At 45.1% G+C, this 19,435-nt stretch overlaps 3 protein-coding genes across 6 annotated transcripts in view; 1 reads left to right on the forward strand and 2 right to left on the reverse strand.

The window, feature by feature from the left end:
* LOC128412035 (zinc finger protein 420-like) overlaps positions 1-19,435 on the forward strand; it is a 621,951-nt gene that overhangs the window by 525,566 nt on the left and 76,950 nt on the right. The window lies entirely within an intron of this gene.
* LOC128412184 (uncharacterized) overlaps positions 142-19,435 on the reverse strand; it is a 31,187-nt gene continuing 11,893 nt past the window's right edge. The window contains 1 exon segment of the mRNA XM_053385043.1: positions 142-12,760. Within this exon segment, the coding sequence (XP_053241018.1) occupies positions 605-12,760 (12,156 nt within the window). The 3' untranslated portion in view covers positions 142-604.
* Positions 17,180-19,347, reverse strand: LOC128412153 (zinc finger and SCAN domain-containing protein 31-like). The gene is made up of 3 exons (XM_053385017.1): positions 19,281-19,347; positions 17,637-18,129; positions 17,180-17,440 (listed from the first exon to the last, which is right to left on the reverse strand). The coding sequence occupies exons 2-3, from the start codon at positions 18,036-18,038 to the stop codon at positions 17,297-17,299; spliced, it is 546 nt and encodes a 181-aa protein (XP_053240992.1). The 5' UTR covers positions 18,039-18,129; positions 19,281-19,347; the 3' UTR covers positions 17,180-17,296.

Below are 19,435 nucleotides of genomic sequence, written 5' to 3' on the forward strand. Positions count from 1 at the left end.
TTACTATACGGACCTTTGTTGGCAAGGTGATGTCTCTACTTTTTAAGATGCTGTCTAGGTTGGTCATTGCTTTCCTCCCAAGAAGCAGGCGATCTCAAGCTGGTTTTGGACTACAACTCCCATCATCCCTTGCTGGCAGAACCAATGGGGAGGGATGATGGGAACTGTAGTCTGGGAGCTGCTGGGGACCCAAGTTTGGGAAAGCCTCCTTCAAAGCAACTTTTCTATTTTGCCCACAAAGATGGGACCTGTCCATGTTTGTATCTTCTTGTATTTTGTTTTCCTCATGACCTTTCTGCGTTTATTTTTTTTATTTTTTAAGAGGGCAAATTGAAAGAGAAATTGTATGGGAAGCTGCAGAAGAATAAAAGGCTGTGTTTGAAAAAAGCACACCAAAAACTGGGGGGTGGCATCCTTAAATATTTTATTGGGGGTGGGGCAAAGACCCCTAGTCGTTTAAGAGTTGGCACCTATTCCCTACACCCACAGGTCTCAGGATGGTTACAACATAAAAAAAAGAAACAAAAAAAACCACCACATATTTAAAGGGCATTAGATGTCAATCAGCCAAAAGCCTGGTTAAAAAGGTGCGTCTGCCTGGTTCCTAAAGCTGTATAATGGTTTTTCCGACCATTGTATGGATTCTTTGATGGGAAGTAAGATTGGCACTCTGACTGAAGCTCTTTCCACATTCCACACACTGATAGGGTTTCTCCCCTGTATGAATTCTTTGATGGGAAGTGAGATTGGCACTCTGACTGAAGCTCTTTCCACATTCCACACACTGATAGGGTTTCTCCCCTGTATGAATTCTTTGATGGGAAGTGAGATGGGAGCTCTTCCTGAAGCTCTTTCCACATTCCACACACTGATAGGGTTTCTCCCCTGTATGAATTGTGTGATGGGAAGTGAGAGAGGAGCTATTTCTGAAGCTCTTTCCACATTCCACGCACTGATAGGGTTTCTCCCCTGTATGAATTCTTTGATGGGAAGTAAGGGAGGAACTAGCTGTGAAGCTCTTTCCACATTCCCCACACTGATAGGGTTTCTCCCCTGTATGAATTCTTTGATGGTAAGTGAGAGAGGAGCTTTCAGTGAAGCTCTTTCCACATTTGACACACTGATAGGGTTTCTCCCCTGTATGAATTCTTTGATGGTAAGTGAGAGAGGAGCTATTTCTGAAGCTCTTTCCACATTCCATGCACTGATAGGGTTTCTCCCCTGTATGAATTCTTTGATGGGAAGTAAGGGAGGAACTAGCTGTGAAGCTCTTTCCACATTCCCCACACTGATAGGGTTTCTCCCCTGTATGAATTCTTTGATGGTAAGTGAGAGAGGAGCTTTCAGTGAAGCTCTTTCCACATTCGACACACTGATAGGGTTTCTCCCCTGTATGAATTCTTTGATGGAAAGTGAGAGAGGAACTAGCTGTGAAGCTCTTTCCACATTCCCCACACTGATAGGGTTCCTCCCCTGTATGAATTCTTTTATGGGAAATGAGAGAGGAACTAGCTGTGAAGCTCTTTCCACATTCCCCACACTGATAGGGTTCCTCCCCTGTATGAATTCTTTTATGGGAAATGAGAGAGGAACTAGCTGTGAAGCTCTTTCCACATTCCCCACACTGATAGGGTTCCTCCCCTGTATGAATTCTTTTATGGGAAATGAGAGAGGAACTAGCTGTGAAGCTCTTTCCACATTCCCCACACTGATAGGGTTCCTCCCCTGTATGAATTCTTTGATGGAAAGTGAGAGAGGAACTAGCTGTGAAGCTCTTTCCACATTCCCCACACTGATAGGGTTTCTCCCCTGTATGAATTCTTTGATGGGAAGTGAGATGGGCACTCTGACTGAAGCTCTTTCCACATTCCACACACTGATAGGGTTTCTCCCCTGTATGAATTCTTTGATGGGAAGTGAGATCGGAGTTTCTAATGAAGCTTTTTCCACATTCCACACACTGATAGGGTTTCTCCCCTGTATGAATTCTTTGATGGGAAGTGAGATCGGAGTTTCTAATGAAGCTTTTTCCACATTCCACACACTGATAGGGTTTCTCCCCTGTATGAATTCTTTGATGGGAAGTGAGATCGGAGTTTCTAATGAAGCTTTTTCCACATTCCACACACTGATAGGGTTTCTCCCCTGTATGAATTCTGTGATGGGAAGTGAGATCGGAGTTTCTAATGAAGCTTTTTCCACATTCCACACACTGATAGGGTTTCTCCCCTGTATGAATTCTTTCATGGTAAGTGAGAGAGGAGTTATCTGTGAAGCTCTTTCCACATTCCACACACTGATAGGGTTTTTCCCCTGTATGAATTCTTTGATGGGAAGTGAGAGAGGAGCTCTTCCTGAAGCTCTTTCCACATTCCACACACTGATAGGGTTTCTCCCCTGTATGAATTCTTTGATGGGAAGTGAGATGGGAGCTCTTCCTGAAGCTCTTTCCACATTCCACACACTGATAGGGTTTCTCCCCTGTATGAATTCTGTGATGGGAAGTGAGAGAGGAGCTACATGTGAAGCTCTTTCCACATTCCACACACTGATAGGGTTTCTCCCCTGTATGAATTCTCTGATGGGAAGTGAGAGAGGAGCTACATGTGAAGCTCTTTCCACATTCCACACACTGATAGGGTTTCTCCCCTGTATGAATTGTTTGGTGGAAAGTGAGACTGTGGTTGTGAGTGAAGCTCTTTCCACATACCACACACCGATAGGGTTTCTCCCCTGTATGAATTCTTTGATGGGAAGTAAGGGAGGAGCTCTTCCTGAAGTTCTTTCCACATTCCATGCACTGATAGGGTTTCTCCCCTGTATGAATTGTTTGGTGGAAAGTGAGACTGTGGTTGTGAGTGAAGCTCTTTCCACATACCACACACCGATAGGGTTTCTCCCCTGTATGAATTCTTTGATGGGAAGTAAGAGAGGAGCTCTTCCTGAAGCTCTTTCCACATTCCATGCACTGATAGGGTTTCTCCCCTGTATGAATTCTCTGATGCTTAGTGAGATTGGAACTCTTCCTGAAGTTCTTTCCACATTCCACACACTGATAGGGTTTCTCCCCTGTATGAATTCTTTGATGGAAAGTGAGAGAGGAGCTCTGACTGAAGCTCTTTCCACATTCCACACACTGATAGGGTTTCTCCCCTGTATGAATTCTTTGATGGGAAATGAGAGAGGAGCTCTTCCTGAAGCTCTTTCCACATTCCACACACTGATAGGGTTTCTCCCTTGTATGAATTCTTTGATGGGAAGTGAGAGCGGAGCTCTTCCTGAAGCTCTTTCCACATTCCACACACTGATAGGGTTTCTCCCCTGTATGAATTCTTTGATGGAAAGTGAGAGAGGAGCTCTGACTGAAGCTCTTTCCACATTCCACACACTGATAGGGTTTCTCCCCTGTATGAATTCTTTGATGGGAAATGAGAGAGGAGCTCTTCCTGAAGCTCTTTCCACATTCCACACACTGATAGGGTTTCTCCCCTGTATGAATTCTTTGATGGGAAGTGAGATGGGAGCTCTTCCTGAAGCTCTTTCCACATTCCACACACTGATAGGGTTTCTCCCCTGTATGAATTCTTTGATGGGAAGTGAGAGCAGAGCTTTTCCTGAAGCTCTTTCCACATTCCACACACTGATAGGGTTTCTCCCCTGTATGAATTCTTTGATGGGAAATGAGAGAGGAACTATCTGTGAAGCTTTTTCCACATTCCCCACACTGATAGGGTTCCTCCCCTGTATGAATTCTTTGATGGAAAGTGAGAGAGGAACTAGCTGTGAAGCTCTTTCCACATTCCCCACACTGATAGGGTTTCTCCCCTGTATGAATTCTTTGATGGGAAGTGAGATGGGCACTCTGACTGAAGCTCTTTCCACATTCCACACACTGATAGGGTTTCTCCCCTGTATGAATTCTTTGATGGGAAGTGAGATCGGAGTTTCTAATGAAGCTTTTTCCACATTCCACACACTGATAGGGTTTCTCCCCTGTATGAATTCTTTGATGGGAAGTGAGATCGGAGTTTCTAATGAAGCTTTTTCCACATTCCACACACTGATAGGGTTTCTCCCCTGTATGAATTCTTTGATGGGAAGTGAGATCGGAGTTTCTAATGAAGCTTTTTCCACATTCCACACACTGATAGGGTTTCTCCCCTGTATGAATTCTGTGATGGGAAGTGAGATCGGAGTTTCTAATGAAGCTTTTTCCACATTCCACACACTGATAGGGTTTCTCCCCTGTATGAATTCTTTCATGGTAAGTGAGAGAGGAGTTATCTGTGAAGCTCTTTCCACATTCCACACACTGATAGGGTTTTTCCCCTGTATGAATTCTTTGATGGGAAGTGAGAGAGGAGCTCTTCCTGAAGCTCTTTCCACATTCCACACACTGATAGGGTTTCTCCCCTGTATGAATTCTTTGATGGGAAGTGAGATGGGAGCTCTTCCTGAAGCTCTTTCCACATTCCACACACTGATAGGGTTTCTCCCCTGTATGAATTCTGTGATGGGAAGTGAGAGAGGAGCTACATGTGAAGCTCTTTCCACATTCCACACACTGATAGGGTTTCTCCCCTGTATGAATTCTCTGATGGGAAGTGAGAGAGGAGCTACATGTGAAGCTCTTTCCACATTCCACACACTGATAGGGTTTCTCCCCTGTATGAATTGTTTGGTGGAAAGTGAGACTGTGGTTGTGAGTGAAGCTCTTTCCACATACCACACACCGATAGGGTTTCTCCCCTGTATGAATTCTTTGATGGGAAGTAAGGGAGGAGCTCTTCCTGAAGTTCTTTCCACATTCCATGCACTGATAGGGTTTCTCCCCTGTATGAATTGTTTGGTGGAAAGTGAGACTGTGGTTGTGAGTGAAGCTCTTTCCACATACCACACACCGATAGGGTTTCTCCCCTGTATGAATTCTTTGATGGGAAGTAAGAGAGGAGCTCTTCCTGAAGCTCTTTCCACATTCCATGCACTGATAGGGTTTCTCCCCTGTATGAATTCTCTGATGCTTAGTGAGATTGGAACTCTTCCTGAAGTTCTTTCCACATTCCACACACTGATAGGGTTTCTCCCCTGTATGAATTCTTTGATGGAAAGTGAGAGAGGAGCTCTGACTGAAGCTCTTTCCACATTCCACACACTGATAGGGTTTCTCCCCTGTATGAATTCTTTGATGGGAAATGAGAGAGGAGCTCTTCCTGAAGCTCTTTCCACATTCCACACACTGATAGGGTTTCTCCCTTGTATGAATTCTTTGATGGGAAGTGAGAGCGGAGCTCTTCCTGAAGCTCTTTCCACATTCCACACACTGATAGGGTTTCTCCCCTGTATGAATTCTTTGATGGAAAGTGAGAGAGGAGCTCTGACTGAAGCTCTTTCCACATTCCACACACTGATAGGGTTTCTCCCCTGTATGAATTCTTTGATGGGAAATGAGAGAGGAGCTCTTCCTGAAGCTCTTTCCACATTCCACACACTGATAGGGTTTCTCCCCTGTATGAATTCTTTGATGGGAAGTGAGATGGGAGCTCTTCCTGAAGCTCTTTCCACATTCCACACACTGATAGGGTTTCTCCCCTGTATGAATTCTTTGATGGGAAGTGAGAGCAGAGCTTTTCCTGAAGCTCTTTCCACATTCCACACACTGATAGGGTTTCTCCCCTGTATGAATTCTTTGATGGGAAATGAGAGAGGAACTATCTGTGAAGCTTTTTCCACATTCCACACACTGATAGGGTTTCTCACCTGTATGAATTCTGTGATGGGAAGTGAGATCGGAGTTTCTAATGAAGCTTTTTCCACATTCTGCACACTGATAGGGTTTCTCCCCTGTATGAATTCTTTCATGGTAAGTGAGAGAGGAGTTATCTGTGAAGCTCTTTCCACATTCCACACACTGATAGGGTTTTTCCCCTGTATGAATTCTTTGATGGGAAGTGAGAGAGGAGCTCTTCCTGAAGCTCTTACCACATTCCACACACTGATAGGGTTTCTCCCCTGTATGAATTCTTTTATGGGAAATGAGAGAGGAACTAGCTGTGAAGCTCTTTCCACATTCCACACACTGATAGGGTTTCTCCCCTGTATGAATTCTTTGATGGGAAGTGAGATGGGCACTCTGACTGAAGCTCTTTCCACATTCCACACACTGATAGGGTTTCTCCCCTGTATGAATTCTTTGATGGGAAGTGAGATCGGAGTTTCTAATGAAGCTTTTTCCACATTCCACACACTGATAGGGTTTCTCCCCTGTATGAATTCTTTGATGGGAAGTGAGATCGGAGTTTCTAATGAAGCTTTTTCCACATTCCACACACTGATAGGGTTTCTCCCCTGTATGAATTCTGTGATGGGAAGTGAGATCGGAGTTTCTAATGAAGCTTTTTCCACATTCTGCACACTGATAGGGTTTCTCCCCTGTATGAATTCTTTCATGGTAAGTGTTATCTGTGAAGCTCTTTCCACATTCCACACACTGATAGGGTTTTTCCCCTGTATGAATTCTTTGATGGGAAGTGAGAGAGGAGCTCTTCCTGAAGCTCTTTCCACATTCCACACACTGATAGGGTTTCTCCCCTGTATGAATTCTTTGATGGGAAGTGAGATGGGAGCTCTTCCTGAAGCTCTTTCCACATTCCACACACTGATAGGGTTTCTCCCCTGTATGAATTCTGTGATGGGAAGTGAGAGAGGAGCTACATGTGAAGCTCTTTCCACATTCCACACACTGATAGGGTTTCTCCCCTGTATGAATTCTCTGATGGGAAGTGAGAGAGGAGCTACATGTGAAGCTCTTTCCACATTCCACACACTGATAGGGTTTCTCCCCTGTATGAATTCTTTGATGGAAAGTGAGAGAGGAGCTCTGACTGAAGCTCTTTCCACATTCCACACACTGATAGGGTTTCTCCCCTGTATGAATTCTTTGATGGGAAATGAGAGAGGAGCTCTTCCTGAAGCTCTTTCCACATTCCACACACTGATAGGGTTTCTCCCCTGTATGAATTCTTTGATGGGAAGTGAGAGCAGAGCTTTTCCTGAAGCTCTTTCCACATTCCACACACTGATAGGGTTTCTCCCCTGTATGAATTCTTTGATGGGAAATGAGAGAGGAACTATCTGTGAAGCTTTTTCCACATTCCACACACTGATAGGGTTTCTCACCTGTATGAATTCTGTGATGGGAAGTGAGATCGGAGTTTCTAATGAAGCTTTTTCCACATTCCACACACTGATAGGGTTTCTCCCCTGTATGAATTCTCTGATGGGAAGTGAGAGAGGAGCTACATGTGAAGCTCTTTCCACATTCCACACACTGATAGGGTTTTTCCCCTGTATGAATTCTTTGATGGGAAGTGAGAGAGGAGCTCTTCCTGAAGCTCTTACCACATTCCACACACTGATAGGGTTTCTCCCCTGTATGAATTCTTTTATGGGAAATGAGAGAGGAACTAGCTGTGAAGCTCTTTCCACATTCCACACACTGATAGGGTTTCTCCCCTGTATGAATTCTTTGATGGGAAGTGAGATGGGCACTCTGACTGAAGCTCTTTCCACATTCCACACACTGATAGGGTTTCTCCCCTGTATGAATTCTTTGATGGGAAGTGAGATCGGAGTTTCTAATGAAGCTTTTTCCACATTCCACACACTGATAGGGTTTCTCCCCTGTATGAATTCTGTGATGGGAAGTGAGATCGGAGTTTCTAATGAAGCTTTTTCCACATTCTGCACACTGATAGGGTTTCTCCCCTGTATGAATTCTTTCATGGTAAGTGTTATCTGTGAAGCTCTTTCCACATTCCACACACTGATAGGGTTTTTCCCCTGTATGAATTCTTTGATGGGAAGTGAGAGAGGAGCTCTTCCTGAAGCTCTTTCCACATTCCACACACTGATAGGGTTTCTCCCCTGTATGAATTCTTTGATGGGAAGTGAGATGGGAGCTCTTCCTGAAGCTCTTTCCACATTCCACACACTGATAGGGTTTCTCCCCTGTATGAATTCTGTGATGGGAAGTGAGAGAGGAGCTACATGTGAAGCTCTTTCCACATTCCACACACTGATAGGGTTTCTCCCCTGTATGAATTCTCTGATGGGAAGTGAGAGAGGAGCTACATGTGAAGCTCTTTCCACATTCTACACACTGATAGGGTTTTTCCCCTGTATGAATTCTTTGATGGGAAGTAAGGGAGGAGCTCTTCCTGAAGTTCTTTCCACATTCCATGCACTGATAGGGTTTCTCCCCTGTATGAATTGTTTGGTGGAAAGTGAGACTGTGGTTGTGAGTGAAGCTCTTTCCACATACCACACACCGATAGGGTTTCTCCCCTGTATGAATTCTTTGATGGGAAGTAAGAGAGGAGCTCTTCCTGAAGCTCTTTCCACATTCCATGCACTGATAGGGTTTCTCCCCTGTATGAATTCTCTGATGCTTAGTGAGATTGGAACTCTTCCTGAAGTTCTTTCCACATTCCACACACTGATAGGGTTTCTCCCCTGTATGAATTCTTTGATGGAAAGTGAGAGAGGAGCTCTGACTGAAGCTCTTTCCACATTCCACACACTGATAGGGTTTCTCCCCTGTATGAATTCTTTGATGGGAAATGAGAGAGGAGCTCTTCCTGAAGCTCTTTCCACATTCCACACACTGATAGGGTTTCTCCCTTGTATGAATTCTTTGATGGGAAGTGAGAGCGGAGCTCTTCCTGAAGCTCTTTCCACATTCCACACACTGATAGGGTTTCTCCCCTGTATGAATTCTTTGATGGAAAGTGAGAGAGGAGCTCTGACTGAAGCTCTTTCCACATTCCACACACTGATAGGGTTTCTCCCCTGTATGAATTCTTTGATGGGAAATGAGAGAGGAGCTCTTCCTGAAGCTCTTTCCACATTCCACACACTGATAGGGTTTCTCCCCTGTATGAATTCTTTGATGGGAAGTGAGATGGGAGCTCTTCCTGAAGCTCTTTCCACATTCCACACACTGATAGGGTTTCTCCCCTGTATGAATTCTTTGATGGGAAGTGAGAGCAGAGCTTTTCCTGAAGCTCTTTCCACATTCCACACACTGATAGGGTTTCTCCCCTGTATGAATTCTTTGATGGGAAATGAGAGAGGAACTATCTGTGAAGCTTTTTCCACATTCCACACACTGATAGGGTTTCTCACCTGTATGAATTCTGTGATGGGAAGTGAGATCGGAGTTTCTAATGAAGCTTTTTCCACATTCTGCACACTGATAGGGTTTCTCCCCTGTATGAATTCTTTCATGGTAAGTGAGAGAGGAGTTATCTGTGAAGCTCTTTCCACATTCCACACACTGATAGGGTTTTTCCCCTGTATGAATTCTTTGATGGGAAGTGAGAGAGGAGCTCTTCCTGAAGCTCTTACCACATTCCACACACTGATAGGGTTTCTCCCCTGTATGAATTCTTTTATGGGAAATGAGAGAGGAACTAGCTGTGAAGCTCTTTCCACATTCCACACACTGATAGGGTTTCTCCCCTGTATGAATTCTTTGATGGGAAGTGAGATGGGCACTCTGACTGAAGCTCTTTCCACATTCCACACACTGATAGGGTTTCTCCCCTGTATGAATTCTTTGATGGGAAGTGAGATCGGAGTTTCTAATGAAGCTTTTTCCACATTCCACACACTGATAGGGTTTCTCCCCTGTATGAATTCTTTGATGGGAAGTGAGATCGGAGTTTCTAATGAAGCTTTTTCCACATTCCACACACTGATAGGGTTTCTCCCCTGTATGAATTCTGTGATGGGAAGTGAGATCGGAGTTTCTAATGAAGCTTTTTCCACATTCTGCACACTGATAGGGTTTCTCCCCTGTATGAATTCTTTCATGGTAAGTGTTATCTGTGAAGCTCTTTCCACATTCCACACACTGATAGGGTTTTTCCCCTGTATGAATTCTTTGATGGGAAGTGAGAGAGGAGCTCTTCCTGAAGCTCTTTCCACATTCCACACACTGATAGGGTTTCTCCCCTGTATGAATTCTTTGATGGGAAGTGAGATGGGAGCTCTTCCTGAAGCTCTTTCCACATTCCACACACTGATAGGGTTTCTCCCCTGTATGAATTCTGTGATGGGAAGTGAGAGAGGAGCTACATGTGAAGCTCTTTCCACATTCCACACACTGATAGGGTTTCTCCCCTGTATGAATTCTCTGATGGGAAGTGAGAGAGGAGCTACATGTGAAGCTCTTTCCACATTCCACACACTGATAGGGTTTCTCCCCTGTATGAATTCTTTGATGGAAAGTGAGAGAGGAGCTCTGACTGAAGCTCTTTCCACATTCCACACACTGATAGGGTTTCTCCCCTGTATGAATTCTTTGATGGGAAATGAGAGAGGAGCTCTTCCTGAAGCTCTTTCCACATTCCACACACTGATAGGGTTTCTCCCCTGTATGAATTCTTTGATGGGAAGTGAGATGGGAGCTCTTCCTGAAGCTCTTTCCACATTCCACACACTGATAGGGTTTCTCCCCTGTATGAATTCTTTGATGGGAAGTGAGAGCAGAGCTTTTCCTGAAGCTCTTTCCACATTCCACACACTGATAGGGTTTCTCCCCTGTATGAATTCTTTGATGGGAAATGAGAGAGGAACTATCTGTGAAGCTTTTTCCACATTCCACACACTGATAGGGTTTCTCACCTGTATGAATTCTGTGATGGGAAGTGAGATCGGAGTTTCTAATGAAGCTTTTTCCACATTCCACACACTGATAGGGTTTCTCCCCTGTATGAATTCTCTGATGGGAAGTGAGAGAGGAGCTACATGTGAAGCTCTTTCCACATTCCACACACTGATAGGGTTTTTCCCCTGTATGAATTCTTTGATGGGAAGTGAGAGAGGAGCTCTTCCTGAAGCTCTTACCACATTCCACACACTGATAGGGTTTCTCCCCTGTATGAATTCTTTTATGGGAAATGAGAGAGGAACTAGCTGTGAAGCTCTTTCCACATTCCACACACTGATAGGGTTTCTCCCCTGTATGAATTCTTTGATGGGAAGTGAGATGGGCACTCTGACTGAAGCTCTTTCCACATTCCACACACTGATAGGGTTTCTCCCCTGTATGAATTCTTTGATGGGAAGTGAGATCGGAGTTTCTAATGAAGCTTTTTCCACATTCCACACACTGATAGGGTTTCTCCCCTGTATGAATTCTGTGATGGGAAGTGAGATCGGAGTTTCTAATGAAGCTTTTTCCACATTCTGCACACTGATAGGGTTTCTCCCCTGTATGAATTCTTTCATGGTAAGTGTTATCTGTGAAGCTCTTTCCACATTCCACACACTGATAGGGTTTTTCCCCTGTATGAATTCTTTGATGGGAAGTGAGAGAGGAGCTCTTCCTGAAGCTCTTTCCACATTCCACACACTGATAGGGTTTCTCCCCTGTATGAATTCTTTGATGGGAAGTGAGATGGGAGCTCTTCCTGAAGCTCTTTCCACATTCCACACACTGATAGGGTTTCTCCCCTGTATGAATTCTGTGATGGGAAGTGAGAGAGGAGCTACATGTGAAGCTCTTTCCACATTCCACACACTGATAGGGTTTCTCCCCTGTATGAATTCTCTGATGGGAAGTGAGAGAGGAGCTACATGTGAAGCTCTTTCCACATTCTACACACTGATAGGGTTTTTCCCCTGTATGAATTCTTTGATGGGAAGTAAGGGAGGAGCTCTTCCTGAAGTTCTTTCCACATTCCATGCACTGATAGGGTTTCTCCCCTGTATGAATTGTTTGGTGGAAAGTGAGACTGTGGTTGTGAGTGAAGCTCTTTCCACATACCACACACCGATAGGGTTTCTCCCCTGTATGAATTCTTTGATGGGAAGTAAGAGAGGAGCTCTTCCTGAAGCTCTTTCCACATTCCATGCACTGATAGGGTTTCTCCCCTGTATGAATTCTCTGATGCTTAGTGAGATTGGAACTCTTCCTGAAGTTCTTTCCACATTCCACACACTGATAGGGTTTCTCCCCTGTATGAATTCTTTGATGGAAAGTGAGAGAGGAGCTCTGACTGAAGCTCTTTCCACATTCCACACACTGATAGGGTTTCTCCCCTGTATGAATTCTTTGATGGGAAGTGAGAGCGGAGCTCTTCCTGAAGCTCTTTCCACATTCCACACACTGATAGGGTTTCTCCCCTGTATGAATTCTTTGATGGAAAGTGAGAGAGGAGCTCTGACTGAAGCTCTTTCCACATTCCACACACTGATAGGGTTTCTCCCCTGTATGAATTCTTTGATGGGAAATGAGAGAGGAGCTCTTCCTGAAGCTCTTTCCACATTCCACACACTGATAGGGTTTCTCCCCTGTATGAATTCTTTGATGGGAAGTGAGAGCGGAGCTCTTCCTGAAGCTCTTTCCACATTCCACACACTGATAGGGTTTCTCCCCTGTATGAATTCTTTGATGGGAAATGAGAGAGGAACTAGCTGTGAAGCTCTTTCCACATTCCACACACTGATAGGGTTTCTCCCCTGTATGAATTCTTTGATGGGAAGTGAGATGGGAGCTCTTCCTGAAGCTCTTTCCACATTCCACACACTGATAGGGTTTCTCCCCTGTATGAATTCTTTGATGGGAAGTGAGAGCAGAGCTTTTCCTGAAGCTCTTTCCACATTCCACACACTGATAGGGTTTCTCCCCTGTATGAATTCTTTGATGGGAAATGAGAGAGGAACTATCTGTGAAGCTTTTTCCACATTCCGTGCACTGATAGAGTTTCTTTCCAATGAGATTTTGTTGATGGGAAGTGGAATGGGAGATCTGACTGCAGCTTTCTCCACACTCCAAATTTTTACGTGGCTTCTCCTCCCTGGGGATTTTATCGTGGTCACCTTTGCTCTCAATTTCCAATTCATCAGAATCTGCAATGGAGACAAAAAGGGATTAGAGCCTCAGGAACAAATGGAGAAGAAATGAAACCAGTTGGGTGTGTGTTCATTACCTGTGTTGTTTGTCATTTTACCAACATATTTATTAGATTCTGAAGACTTGTTGAATGTTGTTTTGTCTGATATATAGCAGTTGTCAAAATTGTGGAAGTTTGAAGCTGACACTGAAGATGGCCTGGGAAGTTCACACCAGCCCAATCGTGGTAGAAAAAGCAATATTTTGAAGAAGATTGTTCAAAGAAAAAACTGTAAGTTACTGTTTATTGTGGGGGTGTTAGGTTCCCAGGTGTTATAGGGGGCGCTGTTGAATTCTGTGAAAATATCTGAGGTTGGTCACATAGAGGTATTTTTTAAATTTCCAGGCAGATATGACGATCCCACAGGGAGCCTTACCAAGAGAGGCCAATATCCCACAATTCTCCTCCATGACATCCTTATGCAGAGCTCTCTGGTCAGGATCCAGCAACGCCCACTCCTCGTCAGTGAAACAAACAGCGACATCTTCAAAGCAGACTGGACCCTAAAAGAAAAAGGGAAATGTCCTCCTCTGAGACAGCAGAAATATGATCTGCTACACAATGCTTTGTTGTTTCCTTCCTGTTAATAATAATAATAATAATAATAATAATAATAATAATAATAATAATAATTTATTATTTATACCCCGCCCATCTGGCTGGGTTTCCCCAGCCACTCTGGGCGGCTTCCAAAAAACTCTAAAATACAATAATCTCTTAAACATTAAAAGTGTCCCTAAACAGGGCTGCCTTTAGATGTCTTCTAAAGTTTGGTAGTTATTTTTCTCTTTGACATCTGAAGGGAGGGCATTCCACAGGGCGGGCGCCACTACCAAGAAGGCCCTCTGCCTGGTTCCCTGTAACTTGGCTTCTCGCAGCGAGGGAACCGCCAGAAGGCCCTCAGCACTGGATCTCACTGTCTGGGAAGAATGTGTCAGTGTTTGTAAAAAGCAAAAAAAGGAGGAAAAGGTTCTGACCTCCCTTTGTCTCCTCAGCCTGGTCCTCGGACCCTTGTCAGCACAAAAAGAGTCGACAAGAATATCCTTGCAGAGTTTTATTCTTAAAAGTCTTTGTGCAAAACACGACTGAATAACTATATACACCAGCACTAACTAACCAACCAACCAACCAACCAACCCAAACACCAGCCTCAGCAACAAACTAACATTTCTCACTATATATATATACAACCTGCTGCAAGCTGCTGAGTCATGCTGACCCAGCTTTATTCGCATTAAAGAAACAGCGGCCATTTTAGCCGTGACACCCCTTCTGTTTCTTAAATGCGAAAAACCCCAACAGAAACAATACATACATACATTATATACATAAACCCAGTTTTGTCATTAATTCATTATGGCATGTTGCTGGCAAAGGCTTAGTAAACAAATCAGCAATATTATCTTGTGATTGACAATACTCCAGTTTGATCACCCCATTCTGTACACAATCTCTAACATTCGCATGACGGATAGCAATATGTTTTGATGCAGATTTCATTATTTCCGAGCCCGCTAATGCAATGCACGATTGGCTATCTTCATACACTTGGATAGGCAAATCAACTTTACAATCTAGATCTTTTAGTATCTGTATAAACCACATGATTTCATTGCATGCTAGCGACAGGCTCCCATATTCTGCCTCACAGGATGAGGTCGCAACAAATCCTTGTTTCTTTGACCTCCATCCAATTATGGAATTGGCAAACATCATAACCATTCCACTTGTAGATTTTCTGGTAGCTACACAGCTTCCCCAGTCCGCATCAACAAATACTTCTAGTTTTTCATCTTGTGTACTAGATATCTTCAAACATACTTTTAATGTCCCCTTTAGATATCTGATAAGCCTTTTCAAAGCACACCAATCAGCAGTACTGGGTTTAGATACACGTTGACTCAGAACATTTGTAGCACATGCAATGTCTGGCCTTGACCACTGGCTTAAATACAATAGTGATCCTATTTTTGAGTGATACAACTCAGGCTGATCAAATTCATCATCACACACTGTCTTTGGGAAATCTGGTGTCATGGGAGTCTGAACTGGCTTGCAGTTTTCCATGCCAAACTGCTCTATCAAATGAAGAATTTTCTCTTTCTGGCTCAATAGGAAGCTTCCATCTGCTTCCTGCCTTACTTCTACTCCCAAGTAATTGCTTACAGGCCCTAAGGCTTTAAGCTTGAACCTCTTTTCCAGTTGACTTGTGAGCTTCTGGATCTCATCTGTGGAACTCCCTGCTACAAGCAAATCATCAACAAAGACTAAGAGCATTAGATATTTGTTGCCTGTCCCCTTGGTGTACAGGCATGGATCAGCCACACTCCTTTTAAATCCAAGTTTTACAAGGGCTTCATTTAAACACTGGTTCCAACACCTTCCACTTTGTTTGAGACCGTAAACAGCTTTTTTCAAACGCCAGACTGCACCATTCTCCTCTTCAAACCCAGGGGGTTGTCTCATTAACACTTCATGGTCTAAATTTGCATGCAGATATGCAGCATCAACATCAAAATGGTGCACTGCTAGTTGTCTTACAGCAGCAATGGAAAGCATTAAACGAAAAGTTTCACTCTTTACAGTGGGAGAAAACACTTCATCATAACTCTCCCCTTTAATTTGAGTGAATCCTCTGGCTACTAATCTGGCTCAAAAACGTAGTTCCCCAGATGCAAGGGTTTTCCTTTTGTAAACCCACTTGCATGACACCACTCTGCCACCAGGTGGCGGCATTATGACCTCAAACACTTTGTTACGTTTAGAAGAGTCCATTTCTTCTTTCATAGCTTGTTCCCACAAAGCACGTTCCCCAGGGGGTAAGTCTAAGACTTCATTATAACTTTGTGGTTCCACACAACTCACATTGCATACTCTTTTTAAAAAAAATGATATTTATTCAAATTTTCATAAATACATAAACACGAAAAAAGAAACAAGAAAAACAGAAAAATACAGCAAAAAACAAAACAAAAACAAAAAACAAAAAAATAAGAAAAAATACAAATCTCAGATTACAACTTTTCATTTGCTTATTTCTTGAACCTCCTCACACCTCCCTTTTTGTATTCTGATTTAATTCGTTATTCCAGCAAATTTTTCCCATGTTTCTCAATTTTAATTTAAATAATTAATCTTCACAATCTATCTTATTTATTAATTCAACATATCCTTTCCATCTTTTAATACAGTCTTTTATGGGTATTTGTCTTTGTGCAAATAGGTTGTACTCCGCCTTGTGTTATTCAAGTCATTCTGCCTAGGCAAGCATTCCAGTTTCCCCAATGGAAGGATCCACTTTCTCCTCTCCTTGTGAGCCGTTCTGGGAAGGTTCCCTCCCAATGCCCTAGAGCCAAATTCAAGGGATTCAGGGCGGCATGGAGAGGGGGAGGAATGGGGGGGCAGGCCCCATTTTTCATCTGATGGGGCTGGTTAGGTGAATCCAGGCCACTATTTGTTCTCATTTGTACTCTGCTTAGATACCTATTTTTGCATTCAGTTATCAATCTAGAAATAAAATAAGCCTCTTTGGTCTTGGATTATCTAGCAGAGATTCCTGCACTGCAGGAATAAAATAAGCCTATTTTGAATGGCCATCTGTCTTGGATGATCTAGCAGAGATTCCTGCATTACAGGGGGTCTCTTGACTCTGGGAGACAAGCAGAGAGGGTGGCTTCTGGCAGAAGGAGAGGGAGCTACCGGTGGTTCCTCCTTATCCTGACTCACCTCTGCCTCTCGACCTTCCTCTCCCACTCGCCTCCTTCCTCTTCTGCCTCTGATTCTGCACTGCATTCTGCCACAGAGTCTCCCAGCTCACTAAGCCCTGTTTCCCCTTCAGCTTCTGACACCTCCTCTTCCCAGGCTTCTCCCTCTGACCGCTCATCCTTCCTCCACCTCCACTCCTTCGGCTCTGAGCCGTCTTCCTTTCCTGGTTCCCCGGCTGCTTCCTCCTACCACTCCTCTGTGCCCAACCAGTCCATGACATTGCTCCATCCCTCGGCCTCTGTCCCCACAAGGCAGCTTCCCCTGACCTGATCTGGTGTCACAGCCGCTGCTTCCCTTCTGCCCCCATGAAAAGGCGGATCAGGAGGTCTTGCCGGCATCCTTCTGTCACTTGCAAAAGAAAAAAGGTAAGCAGGACGCCAGGAGTGCCTGATTCTCTCACAGGTGAAACAGGGCATCTCTAACTACAGATGGGCCTTTGAGAAGGACTTACCTACTGAGAGTATTTGGACGTTTGTGCCCATTTCATATGTTTGTTGTGAAAAAATACATCTCCCCTCTTCTGGACCCTTGTTCCCAACTGTCTCCCCCCCAAAACAAGATGAAAAGAACCCTCAGATGAGTTGGAAAACCAACAGAACGAGACCAAATGGAGAAAACCCACCTTCCTCCTTACCCAGTGGCCTCTCTCTGGTGTCCAACGGAGGCCTCTCTGCCTCACAGGAATCCAGGTCCATTTCTGCAAAGAGATCCTTTCCCTGAGAAAGAAACAAGGATTCAAAACAGAGAATGGGGAGAAATACTAGAAAGAGAATGACAAAGACTTGAAGGGTGTGAGATCTCATTCCATGGATGCTTTCCCAGAAAAAGGATGGGCCATCAGCAGACCATTATGGGATGTTCTCTGTCCTGTTTGGAGCCCCTTGGGAGTATCCAGAGGAAAGTCTCTCTCACCTGCTTTCTCTCCTCTGCCTGACTCAGGAGGAAACCTTCGGCCAGGGCTATCGCCTGGGAACTGGTCTCCGCTCCACAGTCCCTCACCCAGCTCTCCATCTCCGGGGGAAGGACAGCCAGGAACTGCTCCAAGATCACCAGGTCCAACATCTCAGCTTTCGTGTGCCTTTCTGGCTTCAGCCACTGATGGTCAAGGTGGTAGAGTCGGCTGCAAACCTCTCGGGGTCCTTTGGCCTCCTGGCAGCAGAACTGCCTCAACTGCTGGCTCTGCACCTCTGAGCAGAGGGTGTCCACCTCACCCAGGATCTTCTGCACAGAGTTTTCCCAGAATCCCCCAGTGCTCCCAGTTTGGCTTGCATGGCCTCTTCCTGTTCCAGGGCCAGCTGAGTCTCGCTCATCCATCTGTGCTCTCAGGAAGCCTCTGAGAGATCAGAAGTAACCCTTTGGTCTTCTGCCAAGTTCTGTCCGTCTAAATGAGAAGCTCTAGCAAATCCTACAAAGCAAATACATTGTTCTGTTACAGAATTTGTAGGACAGGGGGGGAAATGGTTCCCTGAGCAAGCATGACTGCACCACATCCCAGACCATGAGCTATCTTTTTGAAAGAGAAGAAACAAGTCTCTAGCCTTCTAGCAATGCAAAATGTGGAGGCAACTGAAGGGATTTCTGAGAGATGAATCAACCTGGTTTCTCCATCCTTCCAGTCAATTGATGACGTCGGAACCTACTGACAAAGGAGTCGTTTCTATCTTGTGAAAAATGGATGCTTGGTTCTAGTGGGGGTCCTCAGGAGTTGACCCCCACACCTACACCCACTCCGCTGCTTCTGTCTCCTTTTCTTGCACTTGGACTCTCTGCCACTCTCAGAATAGACTTCTGGGGCAGGGTCCCTTTTTCTTTCCTCTGAGGGCCAGGTATGTATCTGGCCAACCCCCTGAGGGCCAAGTGGGCAGGGCCAAAGACATCTCCCTTGAAATTTAGGAGGGTAATTATTATTATTATTATTATTAACGTACACACAGCCATTGATGCCAAGGTCCCTGGAGGCTCAGTGAGGAGCAGCGCCCATTTCCGGCTGCTTTGCCAGCAACAACCCCTTTGGGAGAGAGAGGATGTGGTCCTGGGATGCCATGCTCTGGGTGCGAGGGGATTGCTGCAGTGGCCTCCGTGGGGAGCTGCCCTGGGAGACACTGGGAAACTGGTCCCCAATGCAGCAGCCAGACTCTGGGCTGGGATCCCTCTCTTTATCCCTGGCCTTTCTCTTCCACCTTAACTTCCTTGCTCCACATTGGGTTTTCTTTATTTGGGGGGGGGCTAGTCCACCTCCTCCTCCAGCTTTGGAAAACCATTTGCACCTGTTCCCTCTGTTGTGCAATGAGGCTGAGCGACGTCACACAGAGTTAAAGTCCCAGGGACTCCTTTGTTTAAAGAAGGGAGATCATTTCTGAAAGGGGGGGAGCGGATTTCGTGGGAGTCAGGGATCCTCTGATCTGCAGGAAGGAGAGCGTGGCGGAGTTGCTCCCCAGCCCCACCCCCACCCTCACCTCACCCAGATCTGGCCCCCCAGGCACCCCTCCTGCAGCAGCCCTGGGACCCCCACCGTCCCCCCACTGCACCCTCTGGGGGGAGAGAGAGGAGACTCACCAGATCCCAGGAGGGGGCTGCGATTCAGCTCTTGCAGCAGAGACACCGAAGCAGGAAAGGACTGGGGAGGGAGGGGGCTTGGCTCTGGAGGACCTGGCCCCCCCTTGCTTCCTGGCCTCTCTAGGAAGGCAGCTAAGTTCCCTTTAACCCTTGCC

This window comes from Podarcis raffonei, chromosome 4, assembly GCF_027172205.1.
Source record: "Podarcis raffonei isolate rPodRaf1 chromosome 4, rPodRaf1.pri, whole genome shotgun sequence".
NCBI lineage: Eukaryota > Metazoa > Chordata > Lepidosauria > Squamata > Lacertidae > Podarcis > Podarcis raffonei.

Excerpts from the sequence above, each read along its gene's own strand:
- LOC128412153 (XM_053385017.1), bottom strand. The coding sequence starts at position 18,038 with ATGGATGAGCGAGACTCAGCTGGCCCTGGAACAGGAAGAGGCCATGCA. Across the intron at positions 17,441-17,636 it reads AGGCAGAGGAGAGAAAGCAG|GGAAAGGATCTCTTTGCAGA; the intron begins GTGAGAGAGACT and ends TTTCTTTCTCAG.